The following is a 20,286-nucleotide window of genomic DNA, read 5'->3' as shown; positions in this document are numbered from 1 at the left end:
TATGTTTATGTTAATGCATTTTTTTCAAAAAAATGAGTGTATCTTTCAATTTTTAAGAAGACTGAGAAACCCTTTTTTTTGAGTGCACGGTGCTTCGGTTGTTAGCAAAAGCAAACTGAAAGAGTGGAAATGGGGAATTTAGTCAAGGGTGCTTGAATGAGTGTTTCTCTATGTTTTCAGGTTTCCTGTGGAAATTCCAAATTGTTATTTGACTTTTTCCTACGTCAGTTAATTTTTTAATTAATTTATTTATTTGTTAATAAAGACTAGTAATCTGGAAATATCTTGGACATTTTATTATACAGTATAATATGAAAAGTCAGTTCCAGTCTTGTTTCAATTGGAATTACCTTAAAAAGATGGCGTTTGAAAGAACCTGACACTGGTAGAATGGCTTCCTCATGTGTGACAATCAAATCTTGACTCTTATTTACCTTTTTCTTCCAGACTGCAGCTGGCAAGTTAAAGCAAATGATCGTCACTTCCATGAACAGCCCCAGTTTAAGAGAAAAATATTTCTGTGCTTCAAAAAAAGCAAATATGCTGTAAGTTTTCTGTGCCTCAGTTACATGGCTATAGGACTTGTCAGGGTGAATGCTTGCTTGATCTCATTAAAATCTTTTCAAACGTTGTTGACTGGTGTAAAAGCCACAATGAATACTCTATTAGGATTTCCAGTAGAGGCAGGGAAATGTAATTGATTTGAGTTTATGAATAGAAAATTTAGGTATCACGAGACTTGCTTAAGACAAAGTAAAGAATTAAAAGCTAGATATCCTTAGTCCTGACTCTGAATTTTATCTCCCAAACTACAGCTCTTGCAAACATCCATAAAGCTGTCTTCTTTCATCAAAGAAGGCTGTGTGTAGGATTAAGCAATATTCTGATGAAGCTTGTCTGGAACAGTCTTAAAATTAGACAGTAGGGAATGTCTGTTCATTTAAACAGTGTTATTGCAAGTACACCTGATTAGGATCAAGGAGACTTTTTAATTCAAAGTATTACATTTGCGGTGCCAGTTGTGGTTGACTCAGAATTGGACTTTGGGGTTAACGTGTTAAGTGTATGGTGTTATTGGTGGTGCATTGGCTTATGTGTTTCCTTGTGCCTGCTGAGATATCTGCCTTGCAAACTTCATGTTATTTAATGCATGAGTGTGAACATTTTATACCAAAATTTCTGCAGGTGGAGCCGTTATTCAAACAGAAGTCTTCTATGCCTGACTGATGGAGGTTATCATGAGCAAATCTCACATAGTCTCTCCTGAAGTCTGATTCAAAGACTTGTGTCTGAATGTGCTTTTTGTGGGTAGACATCGGACACCAATTGCATCCCTAACAGTGATGCTGTGTATGTAGCAAATAATGCTCATATGCCTTACAGAGAAAACAGAGCAGGATGGGGAGACCACTGAAGTTTGCCCCCTGCACCACTGAAAGTTTACCCCCTGCACCATGCTCCTATGGGAGCTACCTGGGGACAGGCTGTGTCCTTTTTGCACTGTGGCTGTGTGATGTTCTGTAGTCCCTGGTGATACAAAGCTAGATGTGAAGTCTGTGATGGTTTTTGGCTGTGTTAATGCCAGTGAAACAGACTATTTTTTTTTGTGTTTCATTATGATAGTAACCCATGTGAAACTGTTGAAGAAAGCTACAAGTTTAACAAAATTTATAGGAAAGATTTCACTAGTAAAATGTTTTATTAAAGTATGATCTGTACATTTGTAAAGCAAGAAGAATCTTACGTTATGAATGACACTTGTTTTATTCAACAGGGAAATGCAATTAAGACGTACAAGTACAATCTTGTCACTTTTTTACCACTGAATCTATTTGAACAGTTTAAAAGAGCAGCCAACAGCTATTTTCTGGTACTCCTCATTTTGCAGGTAAGGCATGTTTTATAAACACAGAATACGAATTGTGAAATGAGTTTGAGGTGCTGATCTACCAAATTGAATAACACGACACAATTCATTGCTGTCCTTCTAGGAAATTGCATGATGCTCTGTGAGGGACCATATCTGAACAACTATAGAAACTAAGGATATCTTAACAGAAATCCTGATCACCTTACCTTACTTTTGTATTACCTTAGGCTAGCTAGTTGCAGAGTTGATTAATTTTGTGAGGAAGAGCTGTTTCTTTTGTCTGTTACTGTGTAAAACATGATGGTTGCCATGACCCATTCATAAACCAGAAGCTCCAAGAGAAAGTACAAGCAATTACAATTGTTAAACTGTTCTTACTGTTTCTGAAGTGAGCCTGATGATTATCCTGCACTGATTCTGTTTGTCTCTGATAGGCAATTCCCCAGATAAGTACTCTGTCGTGGTATACAACGCTGGTGCCCTTACTCTTGGTGCTGGGAATAACTGCGGTCAAAGACCTAGTGGATGACATAGTAAGAAACACGTTCTGTTGATACTAAAAGCAAAAGAAAACTGTTGTTCTATGCAGTTGGGTGTACATTCTCTCCTGCTGCTTTTCAGGTTCGTCACAGGATGGACAATGAGGTTAATAATAGAGCATGTGAAGTCATCAGGGAAGGAAGGTTCGTGGTTTTCTTCTGAAGTTAGTAACTGATGTTTGTTGCTTTGTTACATAAATCATACGTGACAGAAAAGGCTCGGCTTTTTGTTTTCTGCTATTCCATATGTCTGTGTGAAAAGCTAATAGGAAAAAGAAGGAAATTGCTGAAAGTAGTCATTTAAACTTAGTTCTTAGTGACAATCTGTGCTAAGAGCAGCTTCGTTGGAGAGGTGGACAGAAACCCATATAAAAGCAAGCAGGGAAGAAAGGAGATAAGCTTTCTTCCAAGTTTTAGACCCCCATTTAAATTACTGTTTCCAAAAGCAAGAGGCATCTTAACCAAGACGTAATGTTTTTGTACTGTAGAAAGTTTAGTATTTCATGATTTGTAGGGTGGATACTATTCTAGATGAAATAGTAATGATCATTAAACTATTTTGCTACTAGGTTCAAAAGCACAAAATGGAAAGATATTGAAGTTGGTGATATCATTCGTCTGAAGAAGAATAGTTTCGTTCCTGTAAGTGCTTTAGATACATTTCTTTCATATTCCTACAGAATTCTTTACAGATCTTGACTTGAATTTATTTGCTGCTTATTTATTTGTTTTACTAGGCTGATATTTTGCTGCTATCCAGCTCAGAACCAAACAGCCTCTGCTACGTAGAGACAGCTGAACTAGATGGGTAAGAATGTACAAAAGGGTCTTTTTTAATTTATTTTTGGCTTTCTGGTAAAAGAGCAGTAAGAGTATATTTCAGAAATAAGGCAATTAAATTAAGGCAGTTATTTTTGAGGTAAGGATTAATTGCTTTGTCTTCATGGGAAAGGTCAGTTCCTAACTTCTTGTGCTAAGCAGCAATGGTAAACCAAATGGCAAACAACTGGTAGTAGAGGATGGTCCAGTCAAGGATCACGTGTACAAACTGTCCCTGACAAGCCCGATGGGATTCATCTGAGGGTGGTAAAAGCTTTCTTGCATCATTGTCAGCCTTCTTCAAAAGATCACAGAGACAAGGGGAGTTCCCAAGGCATGGAATGCAGCAAGGATCACACCCTCCCACCAAAAAGAGCCAAAACGATATGAAGGAAACTGCAGATCAGGCTGCCTCGCCTCATTCCCTGGAAAAACTGTGGAACAGGAGAGATCATGGGAGCTATTTACAGGCATGCGAAAGACGAGAATTTGACTGGGGAAAGCCAAGGATTAACATTGTGCTTAACCAGCCTGATTATTGCTTCCGTCTCGAAATATCTTCTATATTGGATATGGGGCCCATTTCATAGCAGAAGATGTAATCCACCTTGATTTTATGAGTGCATTTGGCAATACATGCTTATGGACGAGTTGCTAATGTGAGAACTGGACAGACAGACCGTAAGTCTGGGGGACAGGAATGGGGAAACCAGCTGAACTAAATGGAGAGCAAAGGTGACTGTGAGGTTCTGCACCTGGAGTGGGGTAATCCCAGCCAGCAGTTCAGACCAGGATCTGACTGGAAGGAGCTCCATGAAACAGAATCTGGGGGTTGTTGTGGACAACAAGCCATTAGTGCACCCTTGGAGCAGTGGTCTCTGGCAGGCCTACTATAACCAACCAAGAGATGAAATTGTTCCATAGTTCCTGACACCTGTTAGCCACACCAGGAAAAATGCCCAGTGCTTGATTCCAACAGTTTGAAGAACATTAAAAACTAGCGAGGGTCCATTGGAGTGCCACCAAGATGGCTGAAGTATTGGTGAACATGGAACACTGAGAAAAGGAGCAGGAAGTGGTGGTATTCTGCCTGGAGAAGTGTCGTTTAATAACAGTCTTTCAGTATCTCACAGTTGCAGTGAAGATACAGTGTTCCCAAGGATGCACACTGACAGCACAAGGAATGCAAGAGACTTCAGGAGAAATTCTGCCTGGATTTATGTAAGAATTGGTTATTCTCACGTTGAAGAATTTTTACCATTGTTGTAATCAAGATTTAGGTTGATGGAATGCTGGATAACTTCATCTGAGGTCTAGCTGCTGACAGGAGCTTGGACAATCTATTGCCAGAGATCTGCAACCTGCCCTCTTCTGTTTTTCTAATCGTGTCTTATTGCCTGAGCGAGAAAAATTAAAATAACCACCAACAAAAGTCCAAATAAGCAAACAATTTTCTGTGGAAGTTTTTTTTCGTTGATGCTGCTTAAACAGTGTAAATCTTACTATTTCTGTCATGTTGTTTTGCAAGTGTTGTTTAGTTCATGTTGTCAGAGAATGTAGTATTGGTTTTTTTGTTTTTTCAAGAGAAGTCTGTGATGGCAAGGACTTCACCTAATGAGGTGATGTTAATTTTGCTTTCTCAGTCAACTTTTAGTGATCTTGTAAGCAGTAATTTATACATCATACATCATATATATACATCAAGCCAAATTTTTGCTCTCAGTTGGAGCTTTTAACAATGCCAGTTATTAAACATTGCTTTGAACAAACCATTGATTGCACTTAATTACTGCTGTAGAAGTACAGCAGTGTTTCTGAGAAACCTCACTTTTCTGAGAGGAGGTAAGGGGTTGTTGCAGTGTCTGATGTTGTAGGTGAGGAAAATCAGCCAGTGTAATAATTGGTTGTGTTGCTCGTGAGTGTTTCATGCCCGTGGAAACACATAGCTTTGCTTGTTCCTTCCAAGTGGTAGGCTGGTGTCTGTTGTGCACTGATTCACTTAATTTAATTTTGTTCAAAAACACGTGTTTCGTGTATCAAAGCTCTTAATACAGTGTGCTTTTTATCCTTTATTTTTAGTGAGACAAACTTAAAATTTAAAATGGCCCTTGAGATAACAGACAGGTATCTTCAAGAGGAGAATGCGATGGCAGACTTCAATGGTTTGTACAGTTATATTTTTATTATTACAGCTATTCAAATGTTGATCAAATAATTTACAGCCCACATAAATACAGCAGAGAGTGGACTGAAGCATTAATACTGGTGCTTGTGATGCTGGAGTTACTGGCAAATTGCACAAGGATGCTGTGAGGCTGAGCAAAATACAGTGTATCTGAAGATAAGACCTGGGGCTTGAATAAACTATGGCACATTGACCTTTTACTAGCATTTGCATGTGTTTTTCTATGGGGGGAAAAAAAAGAACAGTTTGCTGTTGGAGATGTACCTGGAAAGGTTTGTATTCGTTTACTTATGTTTTTGTAAATCTGTTGTCTATTTATTTACTTATGTTTTGATGAAAATGAGTGCAACATGAACCAAAATTCTGGGGCGAGCTGAATGTGGGAGTGGAACTATCAAGTGATCGATCAGAGAACAGTGGGAACAGGGCAAGTTCTGAGAGTAGAATTAAAGTGTCACTTTTTGTAGCCTAAACATTCACAGATGTCTGAACAGGCAGCGAAGGCTTGTCTTACCCTGTGAGATCGTTGCTGGGAAGTCTTTGGTAGCAAAAGGAGCTGAATGCTGTGTTCATCCTGGAGCTTAAGATCCAGAGAGAGCTTCGCTCTTGCAGTCAGGCCCTTGTTAAAATTTGAGAAGTATTAAAAGAAAAAGAGGACAAGAGGTTTTTGGTGGAAAGTGCTGTTTATTAAACACGTTCTCAAAATTTAGGTCTGATTGAATGTGAAGAACCTAATAACCGACTGGATAAGTTCACAGGAACGTTGTTCTGGAGAAACAGGAGCTATGCATTAGATGCTGACAAGATCTTATTACGTGGATGTAAAATTAGGAATACAGATTTCTGCCATGGGGTTGTCATATTTGCAGGTATGTGTGGAATTAATGTGTGTAACATTTGCTCATCAAAAGAGTACTCCCAGGAGGAGAATTGCGCCCTTCTCTTATAAACTTTGACTATTCCCACTTTTTAAAAATTGCATTTGCTGTGTTAAATGTTTCCTTTTTTTTCTTCTACCTTAGGTGCTGATACAAAAATAATGAAAAACAGTGGAAAGACAAAATTTAAAAGGACAAAAATTGACTCCCTTATGAATTACATGGTTTACACTGTAAGCTTTTTTTCTTTAAAATTCAGAAGTTTGAGTTCATTTTTAAGTAAACATAGTGCAAACTTAGAAAGCTTTTTTTTTTTTCCTTCTGATATAAACAGTGTACATCTACTTTGTTTTGAGTTGGGATGAAGTAGGGCAAGGAATCTAACAGTGTATCTCACGTTGTTGGAATCTGTGGCCCTAAAATGGAGATATAAGGCAGCCTGCACAATGCAGAAATGTATGTCATAACCAGTCTGGCAGGTGCTTCTGTCTGCACTGAACTGCTGGGTAGAGAGCCTTGAGGATCCAGGTCCTCCCAAGATCTTCTCAGCACCTGCACTTTTCTTGGAGCCTGTATGAGGAATGCCTCTGTCCCCCAGCCCATGCTCTAATCAGCAAGATGATTCCCTGAGATTTGGGAAAGAGGTAGAGGCAGCTGGCAGGTGGAGGCACTTAGCACCAGTACGGCCCTGCTCAGTGCATGTTCCTGTGCCCTCCTTGCTGCCTACTTAAGCAAGTGTCAAAACGTGAGAACTGTGCTTGGGGAATAGACTGAAATTAGAACCCAGATTACCTAAAGAGTCTGTTTTGTGGGAAAGGTTTGCTCACCTTCTCTTTATTTATTGTACCTGTAATATTTTGGCTTGAATATGGAGATGTGGTAATTAAGTCTAGCAAATGTTATTGAGGTGCCATATGCCTGTGTGTATACACTGCAGATTTTTGTTGTCCTCATCCTGCTTTCGGCTGGCCTCGCCATCGGGCACACCTACTGGGAGCAGCAGATTGGCAACTCATCTTGGTACCTCTACGATGCACAGGACTACAGTCCTCCCTACCGCGGCTTCCTTAACTTCTGGGGCTACATCATTGTTCTCAACACTATGGTTCCCATTTCTCTCTATGTGAGGTAGGTCAGCACCTTTCAACAGTCGGACCATTGATAGAATTCAGTTACTAAACTTCAGAATTATACTAGGAAGAAATTCTTTACTCAGAGGATGGTGAGGCACTGGCACAGGTTGTCCAAAGTAGTTGTGGATGCCCCTTCCCTGGAGGCATTCAGAGCTGAGTTTACCTGGGCAGCTTTCTGTAGTGACTGGCCTATATTACTGTGGTTGGAACTAGATGATATTCTGTGATTGCATGAACTAACAGCCAACGAAGTTGATTTTCCATGGTAGTGACAGATGCAGCTTCACGTTGGATGGTAACGCAGGCAGATATACTATCTATGCTCTATTCATTAGGATTCTAGAAGAAGGTGATTTTTTTCTGTAACATTTTCATATAGAATCATCACCCAAATCCCTTTGAGACAGAATTTGAAGATACTGAACTTTTCTTACACTGTTAAGTGTATATGTACTTTACAATTTGACTAAGGAGAAAACTTTCCCAAGCAGTGATCTGTGACAGTATAGGAGACATATCTTTCTGCTATTTAAATTCTTGATCTAATTCTACAGTCTTACAGTGCATGAAGGAAACTACTTTTGTAATAAAATGAAAAAACATATTCATTCTTCTAAAGAAAAACCTTAATGCTCTAATCATAGAATCATGGAATCGTGTAATAGTTCAGGTTGGAAGATCCTGAGATCTTCCTAGATCATCTTTTTCCAACCCCTCTGCCATGGATAAGGACACCATCCACTAGACCAGGCTGTTCAAAACCCCATCCAGCCCAGCCTTTAAAACTGTGCAAAGCTGGCCTTTTTCTAATTTAACTACTGTGATCCCAATAACGTCAGAATTTTCACAAAGTCAACAAAAAGTTGAATACTATTTTTAAGACTTTATATTTTATCAAAATAATTTCTATTTCCAGTGGCTTTCACTTCAGCCACAAAGCTCCTAGTCACACTTCAGTTTCAAAGCTTAAATCCTTCTTAACATGAAGTAGATCAAAAAGAAAAGATTACGGTACCACAGTGAACATGAATACAACAGAAAGGAGGTGCTTTTTAATAGTAGTAATAAAAATCAAGTTCTATTAAATGGGGATTCTACAACGAATTCTTATTAGTTGCTTCTAACAAATAGCGTGTTAGTATTTGTTTTACTTCAAAATCACTAGAATTTGGGTATACGATGCTCTGATGTCAGAGTTTAAACGCATTAATGATTTTACTCTTGACAAGCACATCTAGAGCATGAAGTCCTTCAGCTTTCTACCTCCTCTTCTCCAAATGGTGCTTAAAATGCTATTCCCATGTTGGATTTCTATTTGCTGTAGCAGCACTGATATTTTTTGGCTTGATCAGGCCACAGAGGCTTTTCCGCAGTCACTGCAGTGTTGTTGAAGTTGAGCTGTGTGGTCTGACGTTGGGTTGAGTGGCCTGTCTAGGGGTTATGGCACTCTATAATAAACTGGTAAAATGTGATTGTTTTGGCTTAAGCTCCTATGTTATATGGGCAGTCTTGAGTCCCTGAAAGTGCAGCCAGAGCCCTCCAGATCTGATAAAATGTCATTATTTTAAATATAAGTTACAACTGGCAGCAACAACTTCTGGTTTATTTCATTTAGCGTCGAAGTGATTCGTTTGGGCCAAAGTTATTTTATAAACTGGGACCTGCAAATGTATTACCCTGAGAAGGACACGGCTGCAAAGGCCAGAACCACCACTCTGAATGAGCAGCTGGGGCAGATCCATTATATCTTCTCCGACAAGACAGGAACTCTCACACAGAACATCATGACATTTAAAAAATGCTGCATAAATGGCCAAAGATACGGTAAGTCTGTGCCATGACGTTGCAAGACCCACAGTGAAAACCAGGTTCTGATTTCCACGTCAAGTGCCAAAGTTTTGCAGTACCAAAGGCAGGGTTTGCTCCTGGCAGTAGCACTGGCGATTCCATATTTGGGTGCACGGCTCAGAGTGTCTTTGCCCAGCCACTGTCCTCTGTGCACCTGATGTGTGTCAGGGGCTCTCTGACAGCCTGCATGCACAGCACAGCTGGCAGCCTCAGGTTGATCTTCCGCTGTAAGTCTGTGAAAATGAGTAGGAACTTGAATGCTGGCTTGAAATCAGGTGCATGGAGGTCTTCTCGTTTCAAACTTCCACAGAGTAGCCCTGGCACTGAGTAAAGCTCCAGTAAAATTGAACTGTAGTTTTCCCCTTGTTTTCATCCTTTTGAAGGGCAAACAGTGAAGTGGAATCTTCCCAGTAGAAAAGTCTGAAATGAATAATTTACAGACTGCTTTCTTTTATTAGAAATGCTTTGACACAGGGTTAATCCAAAGAACAACTAAGCAAGTGTGGTAAGAGCAGTAGCTTTTCATTTTAATGTTAGTTCCTTCTATTTTTTTAGAGCTTGTCTAGATTTCAGTATTTGGAATAACACAGTGGTGTTGTCTGTAGCAGAACCACTGTTTGTCAGTGCAAACAACAGAGTGTGCTTCTTAAACATCTGACCTCCGAGTTAAAAAGAGGGATTTCTGACAGTGAAAGCTCTGTTAGAACAGCATGGATGTTTTATGACAATTCTGCAAGAAGCCTTTTTTCTAATTTTTCTGTTATCACTGGCATAGTGACACCTGGCATAGGCAGGTATAGCCACCAGAATAAAAGGTACTGATGATACGAATGAATCTGACTTTTTTTTTTTTTTCTTTTAATCTGAGATATTCTGGTACAATATATGTAGCTACTCTGTACTGCTGACCTTGTGAATGAGTTGTAACAATCTTTTTTACCTGTCCTGTTTTTTGGAATGGATGGTGCTTGCATCACAGGAGACTGTCGGGATGCAGCAGGCCAGCTCGCAAGCCACCGGGAGGTAGGTTGGTGTGATCCAGCATCACAGATCCTGCAGTTTGTAGGAGCACTGTCATGCTAAGGTATGAGGAGAGGCAGGTAGGCTCAAAAAATTGCACATGGGATAACACTAATTCTTCTATTTCTAAGCAGCAAGTGGATTTCAGCTGGAATGTGTATGCAGATGGAAAGTTCTTGTTCTATGATCACTATCTCATAGAGCAAATAAAGTCCAGAAAGGAACCAGAAATCCAGGAGTTCTTTCTTCTGCTTGCTATTTGTCATACAGTCATGGTGGATGTTTCCAATGGTGAGTATATTTTTTTTCTTCTGCTCTTGGAAACAGTAATTGAAGTTCAGTTGCACAACAGAGCAATCCAAAACTAACGTCGATCTTATAAGCAAGGAGGTATAGACTGTTCTTTTAAATTAAACAGAAGCAAGACCCAGTTCTTCTTCAAAACCCAGATCCTGTGCTGAATTTATCTAGCTCTTTGTGGAAGGAAAACTGTCCTTAATGATGGTTACAGTTTTGCCAAATACATACCTTCAGTAACAGCAGATTGAGAAAGGTAGTGGAATGGTTTATATAAACATCTTGAGTTCCTGTGAACAGTCTTCTTTCTACTCAGATGCATCTTTAAATCTCAAAAACATAAGCCTTAAATAAAATGACACTAGCATGGTCTCTGGTTGCCCATACACATGTGGAAGCGCAAACATTTGGAAACTTGTTTTCAGTGTGGAAAGCTGAGCATTTATTTTCCACATGAAGATTTCATTTGTTTACTCTTTGAAATACAGTCCTGTAGGTGTACCCAAATGATGTCAGCAGCCAGTAACAAAAATGAGTAACAGAAAGACTGATAGAAACTAAGTGTGAAGGTGAATGATGGTGTGATGAAGACTTCATACACTTGGAAATTAAGGTTGAACATTTATGAGATGCTCAACATAAGAGGAGAGCACTATTGCCTTACTCCAATCTTAGAGAGATCTCTTTGAAACCACGAGTTTCCTGCATGCTCCTGCTCTTGCTACTGACCTTTTGGGAGTTGTTTCCATTGTACTGTGTTGGTGGTACCTGTGGGCAAGGACTTATGTTTTGCTTTGGTTTTTGGCACTTTTGTGGAAGTGTTCAAATGACAGTACTTGAGAAATTAAGTAATATTTGTTTTGAGATGGATAAGTTAGTTTTTGCTTTTGTGCTTGGGTGGAAGGGGACCAGTGACTCAGCCTGTTTGGGAAGTACCCATAATAAAAAGGGATGGTCCCAATACTCCTCCTCTGGTGGCACTTTTGTCGGGTGCTGCAGCATCATGTCAGATGCCACTTCAAAAGGGGGAGGAATGCGACGTTACATGTTTGGCTTTCAGTCACTTTGCATGAAATTTTCAGCTGTGTGATCCGAGTGCCCCTGTAATGCTCAGGTGTGCCCTGGCTTGCTTTCTTTCTCACTTGTCAATGATGCAGGTCAGATCAACTACCAGGCAGCCTCCCCAGATGAAGGGGCCTTGGTTACAGCAGCCAGAAACTTTGGGTATGTTTTTCTTTCACGAACACAAAATACCATCACAATAAGTGAAATGGGGACTGAAAGAACTTACGATGTCCTCGCGATCCTGGATTTCAACAGTGATAGAAAACGAATGTCTGTCATTGGTAAGTTGACTACAGCCAACCTCTAGTTTGCAAGATCTCTTCTAGGAAAAGTCACTTGTATTTCCTAGGTGAGAGAGCTCTCAGACACAAAGCTTTATGATAGATTTTAGTCCACATTGATCTCAGTCGCAAAATAAGGCATTGTAATTAGGTGCAAATGTGTCCATTCAGCAGTCAGTGGTGCTCAGATGAGGCCTCTACTGGAGATCTTATGTTCCTTTAGTAGAAGGTTGAAGTAATGTGACAAAGATAATTCATTCCCTGTTTTCCTAGAACCAAATTGGTTGTGTATGTGCTTTGTAGGAATGAGGTATGCAGGCTGAGGTATAAATATATAAAATAATAATAATAAATATAGAATAAAAATTCTTTATTTTTTGTTCTAATTACCTTTAAAAATAGTCAGTCTTGAGTTGTTTGCAGACCTTTTGATTTTGTGGTGATAGTTATGATGCATAATATCTTTAGTGTATGTCTCTGCCCTGCTCCTGTGTGCAAGTGAGATGTTAATGTTGTATGAAACATCACCAAAAACGTATTTTTGGGGGACAATCAAAATATCCTGTCCTGTCATGAAAGAGAAATGCACTTCTCAACCTAGGCGCTGAGCTGAACAGTATGAGGGGTGATGTACCACGGAGAAACGTGGTCGTGTAGTTGGTGTATTTAGTAGTAGAATGAAGAATCTAATCTGAAATATTCCTTTATGTAAACGCCCTCCCGCAATTTTGTCCAACACTCCTGTTTTACTCAACAGTAAGAGAATCCAATGGACGTATCAGGCTGTATTGTAAAGGAGCTGATACAGTAATTTTTGAACGGTTGCACCCAAGGAATTTAAAGAGAGAAGCGACGGAAGAAGCACTAGATGTATGTTTGCCTTTAATATGCTGTTTTTGCAATCTCATGTTAAATTTGTTTTGATCATAGTCTGAATTAGTTGATGTCCTTTTGCTGAGCTGTTAAAACAAATGCAAACATGTAATTGATTATATACATAATCCCGAACTTGAGAAACAATCATACCCATACTGGGTTATTTTGCATATTTAAAAAAAAAAAAAAAGCATTAATTATATTGCCAAGAGAAGTGAACTTAAATTTTGTCTATTAGTTTATATTTTTGTTATTAATTAAGGAGTATTCCGTATCACTAAGCTCTATTCTGTTTATCACTTTTTCAGATTGACTTTTAACTCAGGCTGCCTTGTCAGTTGTAATTTAATTTTGGCATTTATGAGATGTTCAAGATTTATTATGCAGACAGGCTTTGTTTTATTAGATTTACGTTTATGATTGTAACTTTGAAGTCCTTTTTTCAAAGGGTTTTTGTGTTGGTTTTTTTTTTTTGTGAATGTTTTTTTCATTATTTTTCAGGTTTTTGCAAGTGAAACTCTAAGAACGCTCTGTCTCTGCTATAGAGACATCAGTCATGATGAATTTGAAGCATGGAATAAAAAGTTCATGGAGGCCAGTGTAGCTACAAGCAATCGTGATGAAGCTCTGGACAAAGTATATGAGGAAATAGAAAAAGACTTGATTGTATGTCAGACATTACATTTTTAATGCGTTTTTATTCCTGTGTAGGAAGAAACAGATCTCTTTGAAAATAATTTATCCTTGTTTATAGGATCTTTTGATTTAGATCTTTTCAGTATTTTATTGGCTTTAGGACCCATACAAATTCTAAGGAAAGCTTAAAAATGAGGGGGATGTATTTTAGTCAACTTGTTTTCTTTACTTTCCACCATCTCAATCATCCTCTTCTCCAGTTTCTAACAATTTATCTTGTTACATTTTAGAACCTATATTTCAGTGTAGTGACTTCTACATGCAAGGGTTTGTCATTACTTAATTCTTACCTTGAGCCTTACCTTGGCTTGAAGACATAGCCAAAGTAGTTTTATTCTTTACTGCAGAAGAATTATTTTCTACAGATGATTATCCTACTGAATGCACATGTCTCAAATGTCTTCTAGCTTCTTGGTGCAACAGCTATTGAAGACAAACTACAGGATGGAGTTCCAGAAACTATTTCAAAACTCTCAAAAGCAGATATTAAAATCTGGGTGCTTACTGGAGACAAAAAAGGTGAGTTTGTTAACAGCCAAAGAGCTAGCAAGAATAGGATAACAGTGAGAAGAGAAACAAGGACAAATGCAGACTTATAATAAGGCACATTTTCTAGAAGAGCAGTATGAAAGTCCAACTAAATCAAAACTGTTCAGTTCATGCCAGCTACTCCCAACCCAGATTTAATGGATGGGCTTCTGTGCAACTTCTGTTCCTCCATGAGATTAGCTTTCATGACAGATTTCGTGGTTGTCTTCTGTAGAGAAGTACCCAGTGACTGCTTTTCTTGGTGCAAAGCAAACAGACGGCAGTTTGCTTTTAACAAAAAGCATCTTCATTGCCACCAAGTTTGTCTGGCTCTGAAGACAGAACACTTGCTTGCCAAATTCATCATTTTTACAATGAAAATGTACTTTTCAAAGAAATTACAAATGCTGCTGACCAAGATTAATTTACTTTTCTTTTGGAAGTTAATATTCTGCAGTCACATTTCATCAAAAAATGGTATTAAGTTTGCAAGTAAGACTGGCTGTAGTACAGCCTGGATGGACACGCAGTCAGATCAGCATCACTTGTGAATCAGGATTAAAGATGGGGCAGGATAGTGTGGCATTCTTGCACTGACTGATTCTTGTGCTGGATTTGGTGTAATGGCTCTCTGATACGGAGACAGCTTGTCCATAAGCAAGTTAAATAAGTCTTGGTAGAACTTTATTCCATAAAGTTGGCTGATAGACTCTTCAGGCCACTAGGAGTTATTGCACTCAAAACATCATGTAACAATGCATTCTACCACAATAGTGTATGATTGGTAGTAAACACGGCACAGAAAATATGAAGTTGGTGACTTTAAACCCCTTATCCACTGTATCTTTATTGCTGCACAGCTCTTGTTCTGTGGGAAATAATTAACAAGTATTCCCCTGCTTCTCTGTACTAATATGTTTTTCCCAGTTTATCACACTGTGTGGTAGGAACTCTTCATGCTGAAACATAATTTCAAAAATTGCTTTTGGCTTCCTCCCAGCAGTCACTCAAGACTCAACTTTAAGCAGAGACTTTCCTCTCTTATATATTCATGTATTTATTTCTGTTGTAGAAACTGCTGAAAATATTGGATTTTCTTGTGAACTCTTAACAGATGAAACAACAATCTGCTATGGAGAAGATATCAGGCAAGTGGAAAACACAAGGAATTTCTTGTGTAGGAGTTAAAAATGTTCATTTTTTATGATTAGCAGTAACATTGGTTTGTTCCATGGTGGTCATTCAGTGACTGAACAGCATTTGCTGGCTGTTTAACTGTACACTGCTTCTATTTTATTTTTTTTTTCTGGAATTTTAATTTTACAAGGCAACATCTTCATTGTGAGTAAATGTGGTAGCATTCTGGAGGAGGTTTTGAGTTCCAGTTCAGCTGCTGTTGACGTTAAGCTTCAGTTCTGTGTCCTTGGTAGTGCAATTGATTAAAAACCTGCAACCTCTACTGGGAAAACACTGGTACTGAGGAAGACAGACTTTCTGAATGGTTCTGAAGAATTTGTTTTTAAGATTAGCATATTCTAAGTTCTATGGAGAAACATGTGTTGCTAGTTGATCATTTTTTTTTTTTTTTTTTTTTTTAATGTAGTGGGTGATTGCTTACTTCTGGGCTTCTACAGGAGATGGTCATGCTGAGGCTTCTCACTGTGTGGCAATGTCACGATGGTCCCTAAAGAATGCTAATAAGCAACCAAATAAATAAATTGCTGCCATGGCCTGAAAATAAAATAAAATAAAATAAACATGAAGAGCATTCATACTTCATTGATTTGTAGGCATTTTGAGGCACTCTGACAATTTCTCATCATTTAGGAGAGAGCGTTATGCCATCAGTTTGGATGGCTTCCTGTTTTTGATTCATGGTCCCGTTCCTCTGATAATCATGAGATTTCATAAAGTGCTTATGAGAGCTCATCTGGATTGGGCTAAGCAGGTCTTTTGTATTCCAAATCTTGAATATTTGCCAGGTTTTGCTCTTGGTGCTTATCCTTGAACTCCAGCTGATGTTTTATGCTGTCCTATGCTCACGCAGCACAGACCTAAGCTATAAAAACATACATATGATGGATTACAAGGTATTCTGAGCTTAGCCAAAATGAACAGACCCAAGGAAAAGCTGTGTGGGGCTGGGAGAAGAATTAGGGTTGTGTGACAGTGTTGCAACCATTCCTGACTCAATTTTAGGAAAGTCAAGAGAAGCCTTGCAGCAGGTCTTGCATTTCTTTCCTGCAGATTTTCAGTCCGGGACTGATTATAGAATAGTTGAAGCACAGAATCACTTAGATTGGAAAAAGTTGTCAGGTCCGACCATGAGCCCAACACTGCTAAGTTCACCAGTAAATAATTACCCAAAATGCTGTGTCTGCAAACTTTATTTCAGTTCTAAGTTTAGTCTCAAGTCTTTTTCTCTAATAGTGTTCACTTTTCTTCCCAGTGGTCTTCTTCAGACTAGGTTAGAAAACCAGAGGAATAGAGCTGGATCAACTACACACTCATCTCTAAGAATGAATGAACCCTTCTTTCAGGGAAGTAGAAATCGTGCCTTGATCATCACTGGCTCCTGGTTGGTATGTATGAAGAAGGATCTCCTTTGTATTCGAGACGTGGGGGTGTTGCCATGTGACGGTGTCCTTCCTTGGGGATTGTTCATTTGTATCCTTTGCTAAACCAATTAATGAAAATTCTTTGGCCATTGTGCCACCAGTTGACCATCTCTGTTTGCTTTTTATGTTCAGAAGTATTTTTAGTTTTAAAGGTTGAAAATAGTAGTCAGTGAAGGATTGCCTTGGGATTTTCACATCACCCCGGTAGCTGCCATCAAAGTAAAACGAAGCTTCTACAAAAGCACACTATGAGTTTTAGAGTGTTTGTTCTTCGTGGGGATCCCAGTCTAATGGAACAAAATGAGAAAATGAAGGAGATCACTGCCAGCTGTAGAGGATGCTGGGCTGTACAAGCACAGAAATTGTGCTTGAAATGAAATACAGGAGTGAAAGCATAGAAACAAAAGACAGGTTTTCTGATCAGTCCTGCAATATGGTGCTCTTACGTGAGCTTAGAAAGCAGAGAAGAGCTTTTAGCAGAGATGACTATCAGTAATTCAGTGACTATTACCCGCCCTGTCAGCAGGCTGCTTTTACAGACACCTGCCAAGGAGAAAGTCCAACAGAGAGCTAAGGACCGCCTGCTGCACTTCAGCATTCCAGACCTGAGCCTTTATTCTGTATAAAGAAATGAACATGTGTTTATAAGAAACGCTTCTACCTATGTTGAACAGGTGAATTAGCTTCCATCAGAAGAAATATTCCTTTGTAGATGTGCTGTGACATTAAACACAAGCATTTTACTTTCATTCATTCCACCAGGCGTATTGTTTCTGTTGCTCCATAACTGTTTATTTGCTTCCCTGGACAAACATTTTAATGAGTATTTTGTTAAAATACTGTAAATGGGGCACAGTGAAGTTAAATGTGTTGTGCATATAGGCAGCCCTTGGAGTGCTGTTTTAAAATGGTGTAGAAGGGAACATAACATTTTTGTTAAACAGAATGAAATCCTGCTAGAGAAGAAAAAGAAGAAGAAGAAGAAACTTAAACTGAAATTCCCCAAAACAGAAGAAGAGAAACAAAAGCAAAATGAGAAGAAAAGAAGGGCTGAAGCTTACAAAGAGCAGCAGCAGAAGAATTTTGTCGATTTGGCATGTGAATGCAAGGCTGTGATCTGTTGTCGAGTGACTCCGAAGCAAAAAGCTATGGTGGTTGATCTTGTGAAGAAATACAAGAAAGCTATTACTCTGGCTATTGGGGACGGTGCCAATGATGTGAACATGATTAAAAGTAAGGCAGCTGTAAGACTTCTCTTGGTAGGGAATATCTTATGAGAGTTCTTCCACAGTTTCTTCTCTATTTCTGCTTGTACAGAAGACTCTGCCATCTGTTTCATTGCCCACGTTAACATTTCTTGAGTCCTTGTTAGCCTTCTGTGACTGTGCTTTCCCTTTTTGAGAAGACCCTTTGTGAAATGGTTCATGCTTTTTTGGCGATGTGTTTTAACTTTTTACGTAGACAGTCTGTGAGAAGGGGTTTGATTTACATCTGTTACCATGTTAAGGATTGCAGGAGTGTAACGTTATCAAGACAAAAGGATAGCTTAGATGCACCTTGCTCTGTGGCATTGGCCTCCTGTGTTGCAGCTGGCACTCTTTGAAACACTTCCTAAGGAATTCCATTGAAAAACAAACGTCTGGGATACGGTTCATGTTAGGAAGTCTGTAACTGCCTGGCCAGTTTGCTCAGGGGTGTATTTGCTCTGTCTCATCACTTAGTTATCTCCTCAGCCAAATTTGCCTGTATCCATTCTGACAGAACAAACATGGAGAGAGGATCCAAAAAGCAGTGAAGGTGTGAGCACTAAATAACAGGGCAAGGAAGAGCATTTGCACTGTTGCGTTAATCTTTAATGAAGCCTCTGTGCTTTATGCGGAAATAAAACGAGGCTGGAGAACATGAAGCAGAGAATCAGAACTGGTGAAAGATTTGCCCTTGGTCACGTTGTTCCTCTCTCTTTGTTTAGCAATGTGTGTTGTGTTTGTTTTGTTAACTTAGCTGCCCACATTGGAGTTGGAATCAGTGGCCAAGAAGGGATGCAAGCTGTCATGTCCAGCGATTACTCTTTTGGGCAGTTCCGCTATCTGCAGAGGTTGCTGCTGGTCCACGGGCGATGGTCTTACATTAGGATGTGCAAGTTTCTAAGATATTTTTTCTACAAAAACTTCGCTTTCACACTAATCCACATCTGGTATTCATTCTTCAATGGCTTTTCTGCCCAGGTAAGAAGGCATGCTCGTGTCCAATATTAACAGGCAAGTCTTCCTTTTTGTTAGTGCAGAGTAGCAAACGTTTAGCCTGGGAAGCGCTGGGAACCCAAAATTAGCATAAATAATTACGAATAATAATTACTAAGCTACTTACTTCAAGTGTTACTTCAGAATACTTAAAATAAATATCATGATTGTACAGGGAAGGAAAAAAAGCAGGAGATTGTTAAACAGTAGTTTGGGAAACCTCACTTAACCATTCTGCTTAAAATATTCCTAGGTAAAAAGACGCAGTGCATTTATTTATCAGCAAAAAACACAAAACTTTTTTTTTTTTTTTTTTTTCTTAATCTTGAACTGCTGGTGAGAATGGCTTGAAATGTGCTCAGTGTAAATGTTAATGCTTGAAATTCACATGCTGTTGAAAGGCTGTACTCATCTCTGTGCCAGAAAGCTTGTGAGAGATGAGATGCATCTCCACGGGCTTAAGCAAAATGGTAAACAGAGACATATGATATAGTGGTACGATGGGGCAGATTTATTTTCTGAAGTATTAGAAAGAAAATCATAGAAAAGGTGAATTAAAAAAAGGTAATCATTAGCTATTTAAATTCTTCCTCCTTTTCAGACAGCATACGAAGACTGGTTCATCACACTGTACAACGTGCTGTACTCGAGTCTCCCAGTTCTGTTAGTTGGCTTGTTTGACCAGGTATTCTCCACACTGCTAACAACAGATTAATCCAAAAACATTCAGCATCAAGTTTTAAGTTGCTTTCGTTTATGCAGAAGGAATTTTTTTTTTTAACATGTATTCTTTACAGCATGTCAGGTAGCAAAAGACAATAAGGAGGGCGTTACTGAAGTAGCTAAAGTCAGTCGATTCTGAGGTCTTCAGTGCCAGTGCTGCTTGTTAAAAATATGTTCTGTGATTTCGTGTATACAATACAGCAAGAACTTTTATTAATGGAATAAATACACCTTGTGCAGCTTCTTTTTAGTGCAATAGAACAAGTGGTGTTGGCCCTCTTCACCTTTTTTTCGATGCAAAGGTTACCTGCTGACCAAACAAATCAATGTGTGTGTTTACATCTACTACAAAAGTTAAGAAATAAGTTCAGTATCAAATTAACCTCTCATTTGAGAATATGTTAGAGAACAGAAGTCAGAATATGCAGTGGTAGTCTTCTGCTTATTTACACTGTAGGGGGAAAGCTCCAACACAATTTGTAGCTGAAAAGCCCTACGCAAATGTGAATGTTCTTGTGCTTGCAAATAATGGGCTGAAAACTGAGAAGCATAGAGTCATAGAATCTCTTGAAGGTTGAAAAAAATCATTAAAATCATTAAGCCCTGAAAATGGAATATGCAATAGCTTTGCTAGAAGCTCCAGTCTTGTTTCTTCCTGGTTGTGTGCATG

At 38.9% G+C, this 20,286-nt stretch overlaps 1 protein-coding gene across 11 annotated transcripts in view; it reads left to right on the top strand.

The window, feature by feature from the left end:
• ATP8B1 (ATPase phospholipid transporting 8B1) overlaps positions 1-20,286 on the top strand; it is a 32,915-nt gene that overhangs the window by 8,562 nt on the left and 4,067 nt on the right. For 10 of the 11 annotated variants that reach the window (XM_042831216.1, XM_042831221.1, XM_042831215.1 and 7 more), the window contains 22 exons: positions 448-545; positions 1,775-1,888; positions 2,305-2,403; positions 2,492-2,553; positions 2,979-3,051; positions 3,147-3,217; positions 5,308-5,390; positions 6,124-6,282; positions 6,436-6,524; positions 7,229-7,419; positions 9,040-9,248; positions 10,252-10,295; positions 10,424-10,583; positions 11,747-11,935; positions 12,693-12,805; positions 13,313-13,477; positions 13,915-14,026; positions 15,108-15,183; positions 16,485-16,617; positions 17,598-17,886; positions 18,655-18,878; positions 19,495-19,578. In XM_042831216.1, coding sequence (XP_042687150.1) covers positions 448-545; positions 1,775-1,888; positions 2,305-2,403; positions 2,492-2,553; positions 2,979-3,051; positions 3,147-3,217; positions 5,308-5,390; positions 6,124-6,282; positions 6,436-6,524; positions 7,229-7,419; positions 9,040-9,248; positions 10,252-10,295; positions 10,424-10,583; positions 11,747-11,935; positions 12,693-12,805; positions 13,313-13,477; positions 13,915-14,026; positions 15,108-15,183; positions 16,485-16,617; positions 17,598-17,886; positions 18,655-18,878; positions 19,495-19,578 — 2,837 coding nt within the window. The remainder of the gene's footprint in view (positions 1-447; positions 546-1,774; positions 1,889-2,304; positions 2,404-2,491; positions 2,554-2,978; positions 3,052-3,146; positions 3,218-5,307; positions 5,391-6,123; positions 6,283-6,435; positions 6,525-7,228; positions 7,420-9,039; positions 9,249-10,251; positions 10,296-10,423; positions 10,584-11,746; positions 11,936-12,692; positions 12,806-13,312; positions 13,478-13,914; positions 14,027-15,107; positions 15,184-16,484; positions 16,618-17,597; positions 17,887-18,654; positions 18,879-19,494; positions 19,579-20,286) is intronic. The other variant, XM_042831223.1, reaches the window with a different exon arrangement.

Source organism: Centrocercus urophasianus, unplaced genomic scaffold, assembly GCF_019232065.1.
Source record: "Centrocercus urophasianus isolate 14NV4802_14NV808 unplaced genomic scaffold, USGS_Curo_1.0 seq_35, whole genome shotgun sequence".
Classification (NCBI taxonomy): Eukaryota; Metazoa; Chordata; class Aves; order Galliformes; family Phasianidae; genus Centrocercus; species Centrocercus urophasianus.
Note: the sequence above shows the minus strand (reverse complement) of the source record. Positions and strands in the feature narration are given on the sequence as shown.